Source organism: Mauremys mutica, chromosome 1, assembly GCF_020497125.1.
Source record: "Mauremys mutica isolate MM-2020 ecotype Southern chromosome 1, ASM2049712v1, whole genome shotgun sequence".
NCBI classification, from domain to species: domain Eukaryota; kingdom Metazoa; phylum Chordata; order Testudines; family Geoemydidae; genus Mauremys; species Mauremys mutica.
In genome coordinates this window covers 95,632,031-95,647,860 of record NC_059072.1, presented here as the reverse complement: position 1 = coordinate 95,647,860, position 15,830 = coordinate 95,632,031, and the positions used below count along the sequence as shown (strand labels likewise).

Sequence of the window (15,830 nt, the reverse complement as noted above, 5' to 3'; positions counted from 1 at the left end):
CACTTACCGGTGTGAGGGACAGATTTGGGGAAGGGACTGCTCAGCCTGTACAGACTTTGAAGGGGGTTTTGATTTGTTAAGGCGGCTTAAAATAAAAAACAACTAAACCTGCTGGAAACTGCTTCCCTGGATTCCTTGAGAGAGCTCAGATAGAATTACACCAGGGAGTGGGCTGGCTCAGCAAGAGCAAAACCTGGTCCGGTAGGAGGAGGGGGCTATAGGATGGGCCCCAATCCTCGGTAAACCCTCAGGTCCTTTTCAACAGTGCTACCACCTAGGCAGCTAGTCCCCATTTTGTAGTTGTGCATTTGATTTTTTTTTTCCCCTTCCTATGTGAAGTACTTTGCATTTGTCTTTATTGACTTTCATTTTGTTGAAATCGGACCAACTCTCCAATTCGGCAAGATCCTTCTGAATTCTAATCCCGTCCTCCAAAGCACTTGCAACCCCTCCTAGCTTGGTGTCATCTGCATACTTTATAAGCATACTCCCCATTCCATTATCCAAGTCATTAATGAAAATATTGAATAATACCAGATACAAGTCTGACCCCTGTGGGACCCCACTAGACACCTACCCCCAGTCTGACTGCAAACCACTGATACAGTCTTTCAATCTGTTGTGCACCCGCCATATAGTAAATTCATAGTTCCCTAGATGAGACTGTCATGTGGGACTATGTCAAAAGCCTTACTAAAATCAAGATATACAATGTCCACAGCTTATCCACTAGGCCAGTAACCCTGTTAAAGAAAGAAATTAATTTGGTTTGGCATGATTTGTTCTTGACAAATCCATGCTGGCTATTTCTTGTAATCCTGTTATCCTCTAGGTGCTTACAAATTGATTGTTTAAGAATGTATTCCAGGATCTTTCCAAGTATTGAAGTTAGGCTGACTGGTCTATAATTTCTGGGGTCCTCTTTGTTCTCCCTTTTAAAGATTAAGTACTGTTTGCCCTTCTCCAGTCCTCTGGGACCTCACCGGCCTTCCATAAATTCTCAAAGATAATTACTAACAGTTCTGAGATTACAGAACTAGCTGAAGCAGGTACCTTAGCATGAATTTCATCTGGCCCTGCAGAAGATAGTGGCGTGCTCAAGTTTCCATGCTAGGACTGGTGTTTAATACATTTATTAATAATTGAGGAAAAAGAGAGCAGTGAGGTGGCAACATTTGCAGCTGCTGCAAAATTATTTTGGTTAGTCAAGACTGGAGAAGACTGCAGTGAATTTCAGAGGGCTGCTCGATAGCAGATTAAACAAATTGTTAACAAATGCTCAGTAATGCATCTAAGAAGAAGAAACTTGATCTGTTTTAAATTAACTAACTGTGCAGGGAAAAGTCTTGGATGTCATCCTAGCTAGCTCATTGAAAGCTTCCATTCAGTGTACAGCCAGGCTCAAAGGGTACGTCTACACTGCATTGTACACCCAGGTCTGTGAGACCTGGGCTTGTGGACTTGGTGTTGCCAAGCCTGCATCTGAGTGTCCACACTGCATTGTAAACCTGGGCTTACTGCTGCTGAATTAGGCCAAGTGGGCCCAATCGGCCAATTAAACTGCAAACAGCGGTGTTTTAAGCTGTGTGGAGGGAGTTAATTAGAAGGAAGCTCAGCTGTGAGGGAACAGGCGGGGCTTCTATGAAGACACGAGGCCACATAGTGTGGGGGTACAACAGGGAGGAAGCCTGCATTCCCTCTCCCTGAGGTAAAGGAGAAAGAAGGGGGAGAAGAAGCCAAGTAGGCAGGAGTGAGAGCAGTACGGTGGTGGAGATGCAGACCTTGACTGTTCAGTACAGGACCCTGGACTGGAATCCAGAGTAGAGGGTGGGCCTGGGTTTCCCTACCACCCACTGCAGAGTGGTACCATTAAGGGCAGTGGATATGAAGGCTGCTGGAGTCAGTGTAGGAATGACTTGGTCTGGGCAGCAGTGTGAGGACTGCCTGATGCTGCTTGTAGAGAGATTTTAGAAAGACTACCCTGGAAGGGGGGGGACCTTAGTGAACTGGCTGGAGGGCTAAGTCCTGCAGAGGAAGCAGTAGCTCGTGGATTAAGAGAAGCACGGCAGACTGAAAGGGAGGGACAGAGTGCAACTGCAGGAAAGGGTGTTGGCCTGATGGAGCGAATACCGAGAATGGCCAGCAGGCGACGCTATCCAGCGGTGAGTAGAGCACCCCGACACACAGCTCTACTGAGCAAGCACTACATATATTATGGGCGGCCAAGACTGGTGTGTGTTGGTAGAGCAGCGTGGGACACCCAGGCCTAGAACAGCAGGTGGGGCTGTAAGCCAGGACTGCAGGTTCACTGTGGCGAGAGAGACAGAGGAGTTGTCAGGCATGCACTGTACCAGCAGTGAGGGGGTAGTGTAGCGCTGTAGGTTGGACAGTGATTTATTTGAGGAACTTGTACATCTTGATGTACGGAAACTGTTTGTTTTTCTACTGCCCCATTTTCTGGGGCCAGCTGTCTGTGGGATATGTGGCCTTGAGAGTGCACGGAGGAGCCAGGTGCTCGTTGAACTTTCAGTATCACTTCCTAACAGACTAAAGCAGTGTGATTCTGGTGGACTGAAGATTCACTGCCTGTATGTAACCAGGCAAATGCCTTTGTTACTTTCACCCCCGACTGATGCAGTGAAGTCTCTGAGGGGTTTTCCTGTCTCCCCCAGAGATCCCTATTAGAGAGTTGGATTTGGACCATGGAGGCCAACTCCTTTGTGCAGGAGAGGGTTGAACTGGGCTGCAAATTGCTGAGGAGAGACAGGGTAGAAATAATGGATCACTCACCACAGTTTCTCTCATCCAGTCCATTGGGACAGTCTTTAATCCCGTCACAGGCTGGGACGCAGAGGCCATTGACAGAACAGAGGAACTCCCCGGGACAGGCTGAAAAAATCACAAGGGAATGTTTAGTCCCCATTACAGGACCTCCTAAAAGCAAAACACTCAGACGTGTGTAACTCGAAAACGTGTGACTACAAGCTTTATTGACCTTCCCAGATCTGCAGGGATGTTCACGCAGCACTTGCTATATTTCCAAAGTCCCATGCAACGGCAGCCCCTGAATCAGTGCATACAGACCCTGGCTAGGCAATGGGGGTATTGACAATTTGTAACTGATGCAGATCATGTGATAGGGTCCAGGAAATCAAGAGCAATCTCTCACCAGAACTCCTGGGAGCTACACTGTTATTACATCCTGCCACACCCTGCATGATGCTGGGTGGAATACTGGGATAGATTCCCTGGGGGCTGTTACAAAACCCTGCCCAGGGACCTGAAAAAGGTGCCCCCAGGACGTGCAGGGAGTATGCAGAGAGAGGCCGTGTGCACTGCCAAGTACTGCACAGTAAGACCAGACTGACTTGGAGAGAGTGTGTATGCGTGCATGTGGGTGTGTGTCAGGCTTTGGCTTTCTCTCTGTCTTCCACACAAATGGATTTCAAGGGAAAGCAGGAAATGACTCTCCAGGAGCCTTTGTGATTGAAACAGTCATTTCAAATTAAAATAAGCTAAGGCATCTAATTCCAAGGCCAGCTCAGTAATACAGAGGCTGAGGTGAGTCTGCCTGTGCCCAGGTATACAGTCCCTCAGTACCTCTGTGAGCTGTGTATGATCAAGCGTTAAGTGCCTGAGTGTATTTGTGTGTCCATGGTTCAGAGTGGTGTGTGCACATGTTATTCGTGAGGGTAACGTGTGTATGTACCTATAGGTGAGCTGTATCTGGGACTTGGCATGTGTGGCTCTCAACACGTGCCAGGATCTTGAGAAAGCTGCTGGTGACTCGGTAGCAGTGAAAGATGCAGACTAGATTCTCAGTCGATGTCTCTAGGCTATAAGAAGCCCTGTACTCACGATCGGATTGGTTATAGAGGCTGTAGGCAGCCTGCACTCCGGGTCCGGTAAGGGAGATCTGAGAGGTGAAGCTGATGGTGATGCCAGCAGAGGACACAACAGGAATTCGCTCGGCGTAGGCTTGCAGGGTCCGCAGGCCACACAACCTGATAGAGAAGTACAGGCAGGACATCACAGCGTTTGTGTGAAGGAGAAAAAATGTCCTCAAGGGGAAAGGGTGTTGGGGCAGGAAGGTTCCGTGGCACTTGGGAATTGAGAGAGAGAGAGAACCACAAGGACTGGGATAGCAGAGATGGGGAAACACCCTCTGTATGTTTTGGGGATGTAAAGTAGTGATAGAGGAAAGAGTGGTGATGCCCTTGGAAATGCCGGGGAAGCCAGGCTTTTTCAGCAGACCGGCCATCCAGCACCTCATATTCTTCTCCACCGCACCAGCACTTAGCTACTTGGCTGGAACGTCCTGAGGCCAGAGCAACTCCAGAGACATCACTGGTTTTACACTAGTGTAACCAAGATCAGGGGCCAGTGAAAATGAAATGTGCAATGAAGCAACCCTAGAGACTGATGGAGATGGAGGGAAAGGAAAAGAGACCTTCTAAGGGTAAGATGGAGAGAAGTTTGAAATGAAAGTGGTAGTAAACACCATTTAAAATGAGTGATAGATGTGTGTATGGTTCTGGATGTTCCGGACTGAACAGCTTTGAAGAGAATATTATGCACTTGGTAACAAAAACCAGGCACAGGGAATTGGTGTCATGGTGGTTCTTCTGAAAACGGGCCATATTTTATACACAGTCCACTGGCCCAAATTCTGCTCTGTTACCTCGGCATAAATCCAGAATGACTCCACCTACTTTGGAGGCATTAATTCTGATTTATCCCTGTCTGGGGAAGACCAGAATTTAGGCTGTCTAATCCAATGCTATTTCTATATTGTCTTTCCTATGAACTCGTGTCCTAGATGCTTCACATGGTTAAATAAGAGTTAAAGAGAGGCTGGACTAGGGAGAAAGGAAGAAGAAGGTACATGCAAGGAAGGGATGCAAATAGAGGGGAAGCTGGTGAAATGAGACATACAAGACAGCTGTTGCTGATGACAGGCTGTGACACCTATAGTGGAGAGTCTGAGGTCATTGAAACAACTCCCTGGTTCAGGTTCAAAGACAGAGGTGGCTGAAGTCAGGTGAGCAGCAGAGACAAGGTCTGCGAGGTAGGTTGGAAAAGGCCCATACAGGGTTCTAAAATGAGGCAATTTTGAACAGGCTCCTGAAATGAAAGCGGAGCCAGCTGGAGGGGTCTGAGGATGGCAGTACAGTGGCCATGCTTCTTTGTACATGGGAGAAGGTAGGCAGCGGCAGCCAGTGCATGATGGCAGCTGGGCTTAGGGAGGCCCTAGAGAAGTCTTTATAGATGGGAGTTTTTATAGGCAAAGCAGGAAGAGGCAGAGACTCAGAGGCAGATTTGTGCGGAGGAGGATTCGAGGCAGTAGCACACACAGACGCTACTGCAGAGGTGGTGATAGGCACATTTGCAAACACAAGAGGTGTGGGAGGATGCCAGGGCTGCACACAGTGGGGGAAACTAGACCGTTTGCTTTACACAGCACGAGGAAGAAGGGAAGTTGATAGCGACATTGGAGAGGTTTGGGGATGTTGCCTTTGCCCAAAAGAAGCACTTCTTTCTCTAAGATGCTTTTCTGAAGGAAGGTGAGGCAAAGCCATACATTTACTTGGTCAAGCTAGGCAGTCAGTGGACAAGGAGGAGTCACTAGAGTATTGAAAAAAATATTGACAACTGAGTGCTATCAGTAGCTTTAATATAATAATTGGAGATATACCTATCTCCTAGAACTGGAAGGGAGCCTGAAAGGTTATTGAGTCCAGCCCCCTGCCTTCACTAAGCAGGACCAAGTACTGATTTTTGTCCCAGATGCTTAAGTGGCCCCTACAAGGATTGAACTCACAACCCTGGGTTTAGCAGGCTAATGCTCAAACCACTGAGCTATCCCTCTCTGTTACAGTTAATGGTGCAGATCAAATGACTGAGTGAGAGCAAGTAGATAGACGTTAGAGCTGGCAAATGTTTCCTAGCAGGAATCTCCTTCTTCAGACCTGGGGGCTGGCTAAACAGGAGAGGGCTGGGGGTGAATTGAGACTCATGCAGAAGTAATCTGGGGTTAGAGGTGGAGAGTGACAATCCAGCAAGAACATGAGCACACACCTTCTGTTCTGAATAATCCACTGGCCTTGAGTACATGGCAGATCATACTTCTGTCTCCTCAGCGTGTAGGCATCGAACCACAGGACAACTCCGTAGTCAAGAGATGGGACCTGCATGGAGAGTGGTCCAAGAGCAGAGCTGAGGTAGCAGCAGAAAACTACATTTCCATCCAACCAAATGGGACCATCAGCATGAAATGGGCAGAATGAACACAAATGGGAGAGCAGTGAATTCACACAGTGCCCAGCTGGCAAGAGTTAGGCACAGTCTACACAGGTACCAGGCCACTGCCCACCTTAATCCTGAAGTGTGGCACCCTCTGTCATTCCAGACCTGCCTCCAAGACCTCTGCCAGAGCATCTCAGTCTCAGTCATGTCCTCCAACACTCCCTGCTAGACCACTCCTACCTCCCTCTAAACACCTTTCCCAATGCACCTCCAGCACGGAGGCTGTTCCAGCCCTAGATCCTACTCTCAGCCCTGACATGCAGGAACCCTGCTGTTCCAGTCCTGGGGCCTTGCACCTAGCTGTGCCACTGCACCTCTCTCCTCATCCCTGCTACTCTAATGCTGGGTCTTGGTTGAACTGAGACAGGCTGGAGTTGAAGAACAGAAGGTGACTGCCTAGTGAGTTTACTTGATAGTCACAAGTCCAGGGCAGAGATCTAGGAGGAGAGCCACAAGAGTCAGTTCATCGGGAACCAAAGTCAGAATTGGAAGTATTGTAGGGCAATGATTCCCAGCTTTTTCCCTCACAGGAAACCTCTCCCCTCAAACCTTCCTCCCATCTAGGTGGGGCTCTAGCGGGGACTCCCTCCCATTTAGCATTACAGGAAGAGCTGGGTGGCTGTGATCTCATGACCCTCTGCAGTAGGGCCTGCAGAGATGAAACTTCCTGGCACTCAGCCCCCCTGTGCCACTTGGGTCTGAGTGGAGAGGGCATTGCCACAGAGCAGTGGTGAAGGGGAAAGGATGCCCTGGAGTTCTATTCAAAGCCACTGCTGGGGAAAGGTTTGGCTAGGGAAAGCGGAGGGGCCGGGGGGCTCACCATCATGAGCCAGGTGCACTGTGTGTTGGGTGAGTAGTAGCTCGGGTAGTGTGGAGTGTTGATCTTCCCCTGCAGTTCCAGGCCTCCCTGCAATGTTAGATTCACCTGGCAGTCTGAAAACACAGACACACACAAACCCCTCCGCCACGTCAGCTGGGAAAACTGGATCCTCGCCTGCTGCAGAAAAAAGGGACAAGCCCCACCCTCCAGAGAAGAATGGGGGAAGGCGCAGGCTACACGTTTGCTAGAGACACATGAAGCTGCTTGCTGTGCTCATGGTCTGTGTTCTCTGTGGGACCAACATCATGCTTTTCCAGCTGGGTTCGCTGGGAGCACCAGAAACATCCCAGGGGAGCTACTTCCTGACGAGGGGGCACCTCAGACGCAGACAGCTGAGGGAATCAACTGCAGGAGTGGATGCCTGCTTGGCGCACTACATTGCCATGCCACAGTGTGTACACGTCGGGAAGAGCTAGGGATGGTAGGGTGAAGAATCATAGTGCAGGAGATACCAAGAGACCAGAGCTAGAGAAAAGGGCAGTGGGTACAGCTCAAAAATGAGTAAGTGGCTGAAAAGGAGGACAGCCCAACTGGGAAAGGCTACACGCTGTGCTCTCGTGAGCTAAGCAGGGGTCAAGCCTGGCTTGCACTAGTGTGGGAGACCGTCAGAGAAGTGTCCAAAGCAGTGGTGCTGCTGTAACAGGCGCTGCTCTTCCCTCTGACTCAGTGCCATTGCTCCAGCCTGGCATTCGGGGTTCCTGAGACATTAGTGTTGTCTTCTGTCAGTTGACTTGGACAACCCATGCCCTGACCACTCCTGGTTATTAAAGATCCCATGGCACTTTGTGCAAAGTAAGGTTTTAACCGCCTTTTAGCCAATTTCCAATAGGAGTCCATTCTGCTGACCTAAATTCCCCCGTGGCTTTAGCTGAATGCAGGACTCCTCACTTCCAGGGGCGGCTCCAGGCACCAGCACGCCAAGTGTGTGCTTGGGGCGGCAAGCCACTGGGGGCGCTCTGCCGGTCGCTGTGAGGGCGGCAGGCAGGCTGCCTTCAGTGCCATGCCTGCGGAGGGTCCGCTGGTCCCGCGGCTTCAGTGGACCTCCCGCAGGCTGCCGCCGAATCCGCGGGACTGGGGACCTCCCGCAGGCAAGCCGCCGAAGGCAGCCTGCCTGCTGTGCTTGGGGCGGCAAAATACCTAGCGCCGCCCCTGCTCACTTCTATCTATCTCCGTCCTATTTTTGGCTGCCATCACTGGAGCATGTAAGTGCCGCACAATCTTTAATGAATTCCTATCCCAAACCGTTGTGTGGTGTTTCTATGTGAAACAGCTGCCACGTTCCATCTCAGTGGGAGGATCTGGTGATGGTGGGTGAAGTGACCTGTAGAATATGTGTGAGGCTCACTGACAAGGGACCTGTACTGTGTGAGCTCTCCTAGCTCCTTCATTCTCCACACTTTCCCTCCAGCCTTCCTCACCTTCAGAGGGCACAGCCTGGGCGGTGAGGATGAAAGGATCGTAGTAGCTGTACATCGCTTTCTTCCATACCACGGACATGACGTGGCCTGAAGAAAGAACTTCCACCATGGGCTCCTGACGGCTGCAGCCATAGAATCTGAGAGGAAAGAGATAGCAGGAAGTGTGAAAGAGGGTGGGAATGAATAAAGGAGGTGAGGAAAGGAGAGGAGCAAAGTGGTGGCAAGAGACGGGGAGAGAGGAAAAAGAGGGGATTAAATTATTCAGACCTTTAACTTCAATATGTTGCTAGACACTAAGGCCCAGATTTAGACTTCTGACTTTCATCAAAATCAATGGATATTAGGAGCCTAAATACCTTTGAAGCTCTGGGCCTAGTAACCAAATCAAGGAATAGCATGGAGAAAAGGGCTCAGATCAGGGTGGGGGAGCATGCCCCCACCCCTTGTCATGGCCTTCATCTTGTCCTAAACAGAGGGGAGGGATAGCTCAGTGGTTTGAGCACTGGCCTGTTAAACCCAGGGTTATGAGCTCAATCCTTGAGGGGGCCACTTCGAAGGATCTGGGGCAAAATCAGTACTTGGTCCTGTGAAGGCAGGGGGCTGGACTCAATGACTTTTCAGGTCCTTTCCAGCTCTATGAGATAGGTATATCTTCATATATATTGTCTCAGACCAGACCACCTTCATGAGGACTCTGAGACTACAGGGTACCTCTTGTGACACTACACCACATATTCTTCATAGAGATATTCTTATGATATGAATATGGCCTAACTAAGATATATTTTATGCAAGATGGGTCATGTGAGGTATCATTGGAAAAGTTATGACTTACTGTATATGATTATCCTATTTGTATGCATATATCATTTCTGCATCTGAAGTTAGGAATATTGACTATAACAACTACAACTGTGTTTACACCTGGGGAACGTCCACCAGACAATGTGCAATCAGCCTGGATGGGCCATTAGGAAGGACAATAGAACTTTAAAGATACTAATCTCCCTCATTCCTGAGAAGTTTCTTAGGATGCTGCTTTGACACTGCAGGGTCATGTGATCATGTCACCTGATACTGGACACCATCTTGGACTGCTGGTATTTTTCCACTAGGAGGAGGTGGGGGTCAAACTGGGAAACAAAGGATTCCTGCCATATGCAAATCCTAGTTAAGGCTGGGAAGTGAGTTAATCTTGGTGCTTCTTCACTGCATCCCTGCCCAAGAAGGAAGACTGCTGAAAACACCTGGAGAAACAAAAGAACTAAGCTGCAGGGGCAGGGAGCACAGGTAAGAAAGGTCTAGCACAGGCCTGCACAACATACGGCCCGCGGAGCCTCACTGTGCGGCCCGTGGGGGGATTCTAAATCCCCCGCACATGGTGCTCTGCGGGCAGCCCAGAGCCCTTTAAAGCCCAGCCGCGGCCTGGATTCAAAGGGCTCTAGGCTGCCCGCAGCCGCAGGGAGCCCAGAGCCCTTTAAATCCCAGCCACGGCCAGGAATCAAAGGGCTCTGCGCTGCCCGCAGTGGCGGGGAGCCCTGAGCCCTTTAAATCCCAGCCGCAACCAGGAGTCAAAGGGCTCTGGGCTGCCCGCAGCCACGGGGAGCCCAGAGCCCTTTGAATCTCAGCCGCGGCCGGGAATCAAAGGGCTCTGGGCTGCCCGCAGAGATTCCCGGCCGTGGCTGGGATTTAAAGGGCTCAGGGCTCCCCGCCGCTGCAGGCAGCCCAGAGCCCTTTGAATCCCGGCTGCGGCTCCAGCAGATGGGCTGGGGCTGGGATTTAAAGGGCTCGGGCTCCCCTCAGCGGCAGGAGCTCTGGGCCCTTTAAATCCCTGCCCTTGCCCCGGAAAGCTCCGGGTTCCCCCAGCCACCGGAGCCCCGGGCCCTTTAATTTGCCCCTGAGGGCTCCCAGCCACCTTTTCAGCTGGGAGCCCCTGGTTGATTTAAAATCAAATATCACCTCCCCACCCCCAACTTTCCTTTTTGGCCCACAGCTGTTTTGGTGGGGCGGCGCTGGGGAAGGAGGGTTTGTTTCTGCAGGGCTGGGCAGTGCTGGAGCGGAGTGTTTTCGCGGGGCCGGGAGGTGCTGGGGGGGGAGGGGCGTGTTTCTGCGGGGCCGGGGGGTTTCGGCCCTCAGCTGTTTTCTTTGGAGTAATGTGGCCCTCGCCGCTTTACGAGTTGTGTAGGCCTGGTCTAGCGTGTGAGAGGAATACCCAGAGATTTAAGCTGCAAGCAGTGCAGTTTACCTTCAAGAAACTCTGCAACCTGCGTAAAACACTATTTAGGGTGAGAATGTGCTACTATTAACTAGTTGTTTTAGTGTATTAAGCTTAGGTTGTGTGTTATGTTTTGTTTGCTCAGTAATCTACTTTGATCTGTTAGCTATCTCTTTTAATAACCCAAAATCTACCTTTTATAGTTTATAAACTTGTTTTTTTGTTTATTCTCTAACCAGTTTGTGTAATTCATAACTGGGAGGCCAAAAAGCTGTGCATATCTTCCTCCACACTGAGAGGGGGAGCGAATTTCATGACTTACGCTGTACAGATCTCTAGCCAGCGCAAGACAGTGTAATTTTGGGTTTACACTCCAGAGGGTGTGTGCACCTGAGTGCTGGGCAATCCCTGAACTGAGTCTTCCTACACAGAGCGCTGATCTGTGTCTCTTTGCAGCTGGGTGTGTCCCTACCTGTGTGTGTGTGTGTTCAGCAGGACAGGGTGAGGGAGCCCACGCTGGTGGTATGGGTGAGCTCAGTGGAACCCCAGTACATCAGGTCCCCAGAAGGAGGACCAACCCATCATACTCCTCATCCATAAATCAGTCATTTTAGAGCCTTCAGGAAACCCTGTTCTCCCTTTAACCTTAATATAGACCAGACCCCATTCCTAAGGAATCTTAGATCTTCAGCTGGTGTAAAATCAGCAGAGTTACACTGAAGTCAGTGCAGCTACACCAATTATAGTAGCTAAGGATCTGTCCAAGGATCCTCTTATAAGGTTCCTGACCCTAAGATCTGGGCTGCTCTGAGGAGAAGTCCTATATAAAGTGATGTTCTCATGAAGCTCCTCGGTCTCTGAAGCACAATCTCTTGTTCCACTACCACTGTCACTGTGGAGTTGCTGTTCCTATTCATTTAATAACTTCAACTAGTTGAACTTTTGTTTGTTTTTACTAAACTGAAGGGCTGCCTCCCTAATATCCCACAGCAGTGAGTTCTACAGGTGAGTTAGTGTACTGTGAGAAAGGGTAAGTAGCACCAACTGACTCACCTTCTTCCTACCACTTGCTACATTTTATATCACTGTCGTATGAAAGCTACCTACGAGGTGATGAGACGGTTCTCCAGTGGCCCGGCCGCATCATACATGGCCAGCCGGTCCCTGCACTCCGGGAGGGTCCACTCCAGACGTAGTTTGATCATGTGGCCTTTGGGACCACGGAGGTGCCAAAGACAACTGGAGGCCAAGTAGTCAGGGCCCTTCAGCCTGAGGACTTCCTCCGCCCTGATGTGGCTGTACCTGTAGCAACCTGAATCCATGAGACAAACAGAACCCCAGAGTGCTGTTAGCTGAGTGTCAGGGAAGGGGCTCTTGCTAGCAAGATACCCTAATGATGACCAGTAAAGCCACTACTACAGGGTTAGGTTCTGGGTTAGCCCAGTTCCTCCCAGTGATCTCACTTTACTTTCACACTTTACCTAGTTCCTCCCAGTGACACCAGTCCCCTCTCACTAGCTACTCTAACCTAATTATCGCTTTCTTCTAGGCAGACTCTCATTCTTATATTTCTCTTCTGTTTGACCCATTTTCCCTGTTCCTGGCCCCATCCTCCACTTACTGTGTATCCCACTTAGAGCACACACTGCCTGTTCTACTGACACTTCTAATTCTCTTTGGGTTGGCAGCTCTGAATGGGGATTGTAAGTGAAGGGAAGAGTGAGTTTCCAAGTGCACACCATGCATGCACACGCAGAGCCTGAGCGCAAATGGCCAGCTATTAGCCAGAGAGTTTGTGACACTGGGTTAAATGTTCAAAAAGCACCTATGTGATTTAGGCACCTTAGCCCAGATCCTCAAAGATATTTCAGTGCCTAACTTCCATTGAGATAAATACCAAACAACTCTGAGGATCTGAAAGTCAATGGGATTGAGGCTGCTAAGTCACAGTGGTGCTTTTGAAAGTGTTATTCACTGTGTGCAGCATCCGTGCTTCGTGAATACAATCCTCTTCCCCTCATTTTCCTTGATCTCACATCTCAGGACAGTAAACAATAATTCTGATCCCTCACCAAATCCCCCCAAACAAAGTGAACTCAAAAACCAAGGGAAAGGATGGCCTACCCAGAGTGGATTTCAGCACTATTATGTCTTTCACACTGGATTCTGTTGGAAAGGAAATATATAAAAGAAAGAAAAAAACCATAAGAATCTGTAGTACCTAAAATCTAAGCTGCAGGATGGGCCCCTCTCCTCCTTTCTGTGCCCAGTGGTCCCCCCATCAAGCACTACCCTGGGTGCCTTCGTTCCTTACTATGCCTGTTATCAAGATCTTCCTTGGTCACCTCCTCTATCTCCCATTCCTCCTATCCTTGTCCAACCTATCTTGGGCCCTGTCCCTTTTACCCAGGATGCCCCAACCTGCCATGAGCCTCTCTCCTTCTTTGCTTGGCCATCATCTGGTCCTCTCCCAGGCATATTCTCTTCTTCCCACCCAAGTCAGTCATTAACCTAGGCCCCCATTCTTTATCCACACCCCAAGTGGCCTTAGGCCCTTCCCCTCCTAACCATGCTCATTGTCAAGCACCAGTACCTCAGGGAAGTGCCTTGCTTCCCAGGCCTCCCAAGGTTCTACCCTGGCTACCTGCCTGTGACCCAATCCACTTTCCTCCTTTCTTCTCTCTTACTCTAGATGGAAAGAAAGTCCCTTGGGGTGAGCAGAGATGTGGGGATAGAAGGATCCAAATCCCAAAGGGGATTGGGCTCTTCTCACTCAGGGCCTCAAGGAGGGGGGATTCTTTCCAGTGACTTCAGTGGGCTTTGAATCTGCTGTCAAAGAAGGTTATGAAGGGAAAAAAAACAACTGAAAATGTGAGGATAACAGGGAGGATTGGTACAAGTGACCACAAGGTATGTGAGTTTGGCACAGTGAATAACTAGGTTAACAGAATACTGCAGTCCAAAGGGATTCTTTAACAAGAAAATCAGTTATGGGGAATTAAGAAATTTGGGGCCCTCTTCTTCCTGTTGCAGGATATGAATAACTTCCATTGAAAACAGTGGGAGTTTCTTGTAGTCTCTGAGAGACAGGAATGGAGAGAGAACAAAGCCCCCAGTGAGTGATGTCCAATAGATGGAATATTGAACTGCTCTATAAGATATCCCTCTAAAAAGGAACATAAAGAGAGGACAATCCACAAACCTGTTTAAAAAAATAGTGTCAGATTGTGGTTGGCCCATTTAGGGGAGTTGGGCCCAGCCCCACCTGTAACTGACCAGCTCCCTCCCAGCTCATGCTAAGAGGCAGTGATCAGGTGATAATTTGTAGATCACCTGGTCCTCATAAAGGCCAGCAAGAGCTTTGTTGAGTGGAGGGCTGCTGGTGGGTGGGAAGATTGTGGTTTCAGGAGTTCCTAGGGCAGAGGAAAGAGGCCAGGTTATATATGATTCCTAGGCAGATGGCCTGCTGACGGTAATTCTATAGGGAGTAGATTGGCTCCTAAAGAAGACCTTGAGTCAGGGTGAAAGAATGTGGTTGATATTTTTGAACTTGTGTTAAATAGATTTTATTCTGGAGAAATAAAAATGAGTTCCTGAAAGAAAAGGGGCTGAAATCCTGTGGCTAGAGAGAGATTGCAGGCTTACAAATAGCTATTAGTAAAAAAGTGAGAGAAGACTTGGAAGATCTGACCACATACAAATCAGTGGGTTGATAAAATAGGCACCCTATGATAAAGAGAGGCAGCTAACAAATTTAGTAATATTAAGAGTCTTCACATAGGAGCATTTGGCTGAGGATTTTAAAACACTTTACTGCTGTCAATTAATTACACCTCAACAAGCTGTGAGGTTGGAAAGTGTAAAGGAATTATTAACTAACATTTTATTCCCACTTTACAGATGGCTAAACAAAGACATAGATTAAGTGATTTGCCAAGGCAGTGTCTGTCCCAGGGATAGAATCCTGGGGTCCTGATTTTTGCCCCCTGCTCTAGGTGCTAGACATACTTCTTCCCAAACTCAAATCTTACTCAACTACAGACATTTACTTTTGAAATGTCATGGAGAAACAGGGAAACCCGAATAGATCTTCATGGCCAATAGAATTGAGCAAATCTAACTTTAGACCCTAATAAAATAATGAACAAACATGAAGGGAATGAGAGGAAAAAACTGGAAACCTTTAGAAGATAATGGGACTGACAAACTTGATTGCTTTTTTTGATAGAATTACTAAATTAGTGGATAAAGGGAAAGCAGAAGATGCAATATTGCTTGATTTTTAGTGAATCATTAGGCATGTTTCATGAAATCTTAATTTAAATTGGCTTGAATGTGAGCCCTGTCACATACAGTGCACCAGAAACTGAAAAGCTGCAAATAAAAAATAATTATAAATGGCAATTTATTAAACGGAGAGAGGTGTTCAATGCGACGTTAGGTTTGGTCTTATTTAACATCTTCGTTAATGATCTGGAAGAGGGAGTAAAAAGCATTTTAATGACATTCCCCAATACTAAATTAAAAAAAACAGCCATGAGAACAGAGAGAAAAAGACCTTGTGAAGTGAGAAATAGAGTAGGGCTATACCAAAATAAGATTAATCTGGGTAAAATGCCAGCTAATATATCTAGGCGGAAATGGTTGGAAACATGTTATTTAATGAGAAACTTGGAATTGGCAATAGTGAAAGAGACCCTAGGAGTAACAACGATAGCAAATTAGAGATGAGTTTGCAATGCAATAGGGCAAAATTTAAACAAACACACACAGTCGTTGCGGGCTCTATGCACAGAGGTATCGCATCACAGAGCAAGGAGGGAGCAATCACACCATGGGCCTGATCCAAATCCCAGTGCCATCAATGGCATTTTTTTTCCCACTGACTTAATGGACTTTGGATCAAGGCCTATAAAAGACCTGAAATATCAAGGGCAGTTGCCAGGCCCTCCCATGATCTCTATTTTGTGCACTGATTTAAAAAAAAATCTTGAAGTCAATATAAGGAATT

At 48.4% G+C, this 15,830-nt stretch overlaps 1 protein-coding gene across 4 annotated transcripts in view; it reads right to left on the bottom strand.

Moving 5' to 3' along the window:
• The window catches only part of TMPRSS6 (transmembrane serine protease 6), a 32,272-nt gene that overhangs the window by 11,279 nt on the left and 5,163 nt on the right, over positions 1 to 15,830 (bottom strand). For all 4 annotated transcript variants that reach the window (XM_044986216.1, XM_044986210.1, XM_044986229.1 and 1 more), the window contains 7 exons: positions 12,944 to 12,985; positions 11,927 to 12,131; positions 8,605 to 8,741; positions 7,127 to 7,239; positions 6,079 to 6,188; positions 3,859 to 4,004; positions 2,791 to 2,889 (listed from right to left, as the gene is read on the bottom strand). In XM_044986216.1, the coding sequence (XP_044842151.1) occupies positions 2,791 to 2,889; positions 3,859 to 4,004; positions 6,079 to 6,188; positions 7,127 to 7,239; positions 8,605 to 8,741; positions 11,927 to 12,131; positions 12,944 to 12,985 (852 nt within the window). The remainder of the gene's footprint in view (positions 1 to 2,790; positions 2,890 to 3,858; positions 4,005 to 6,078; positions 6,189 to 7,126; positions 7,240 to 8,604; positions 8,742 to 11,926; positions 12,132 to 12,943; positions 12,986 to 15,830) is intronic.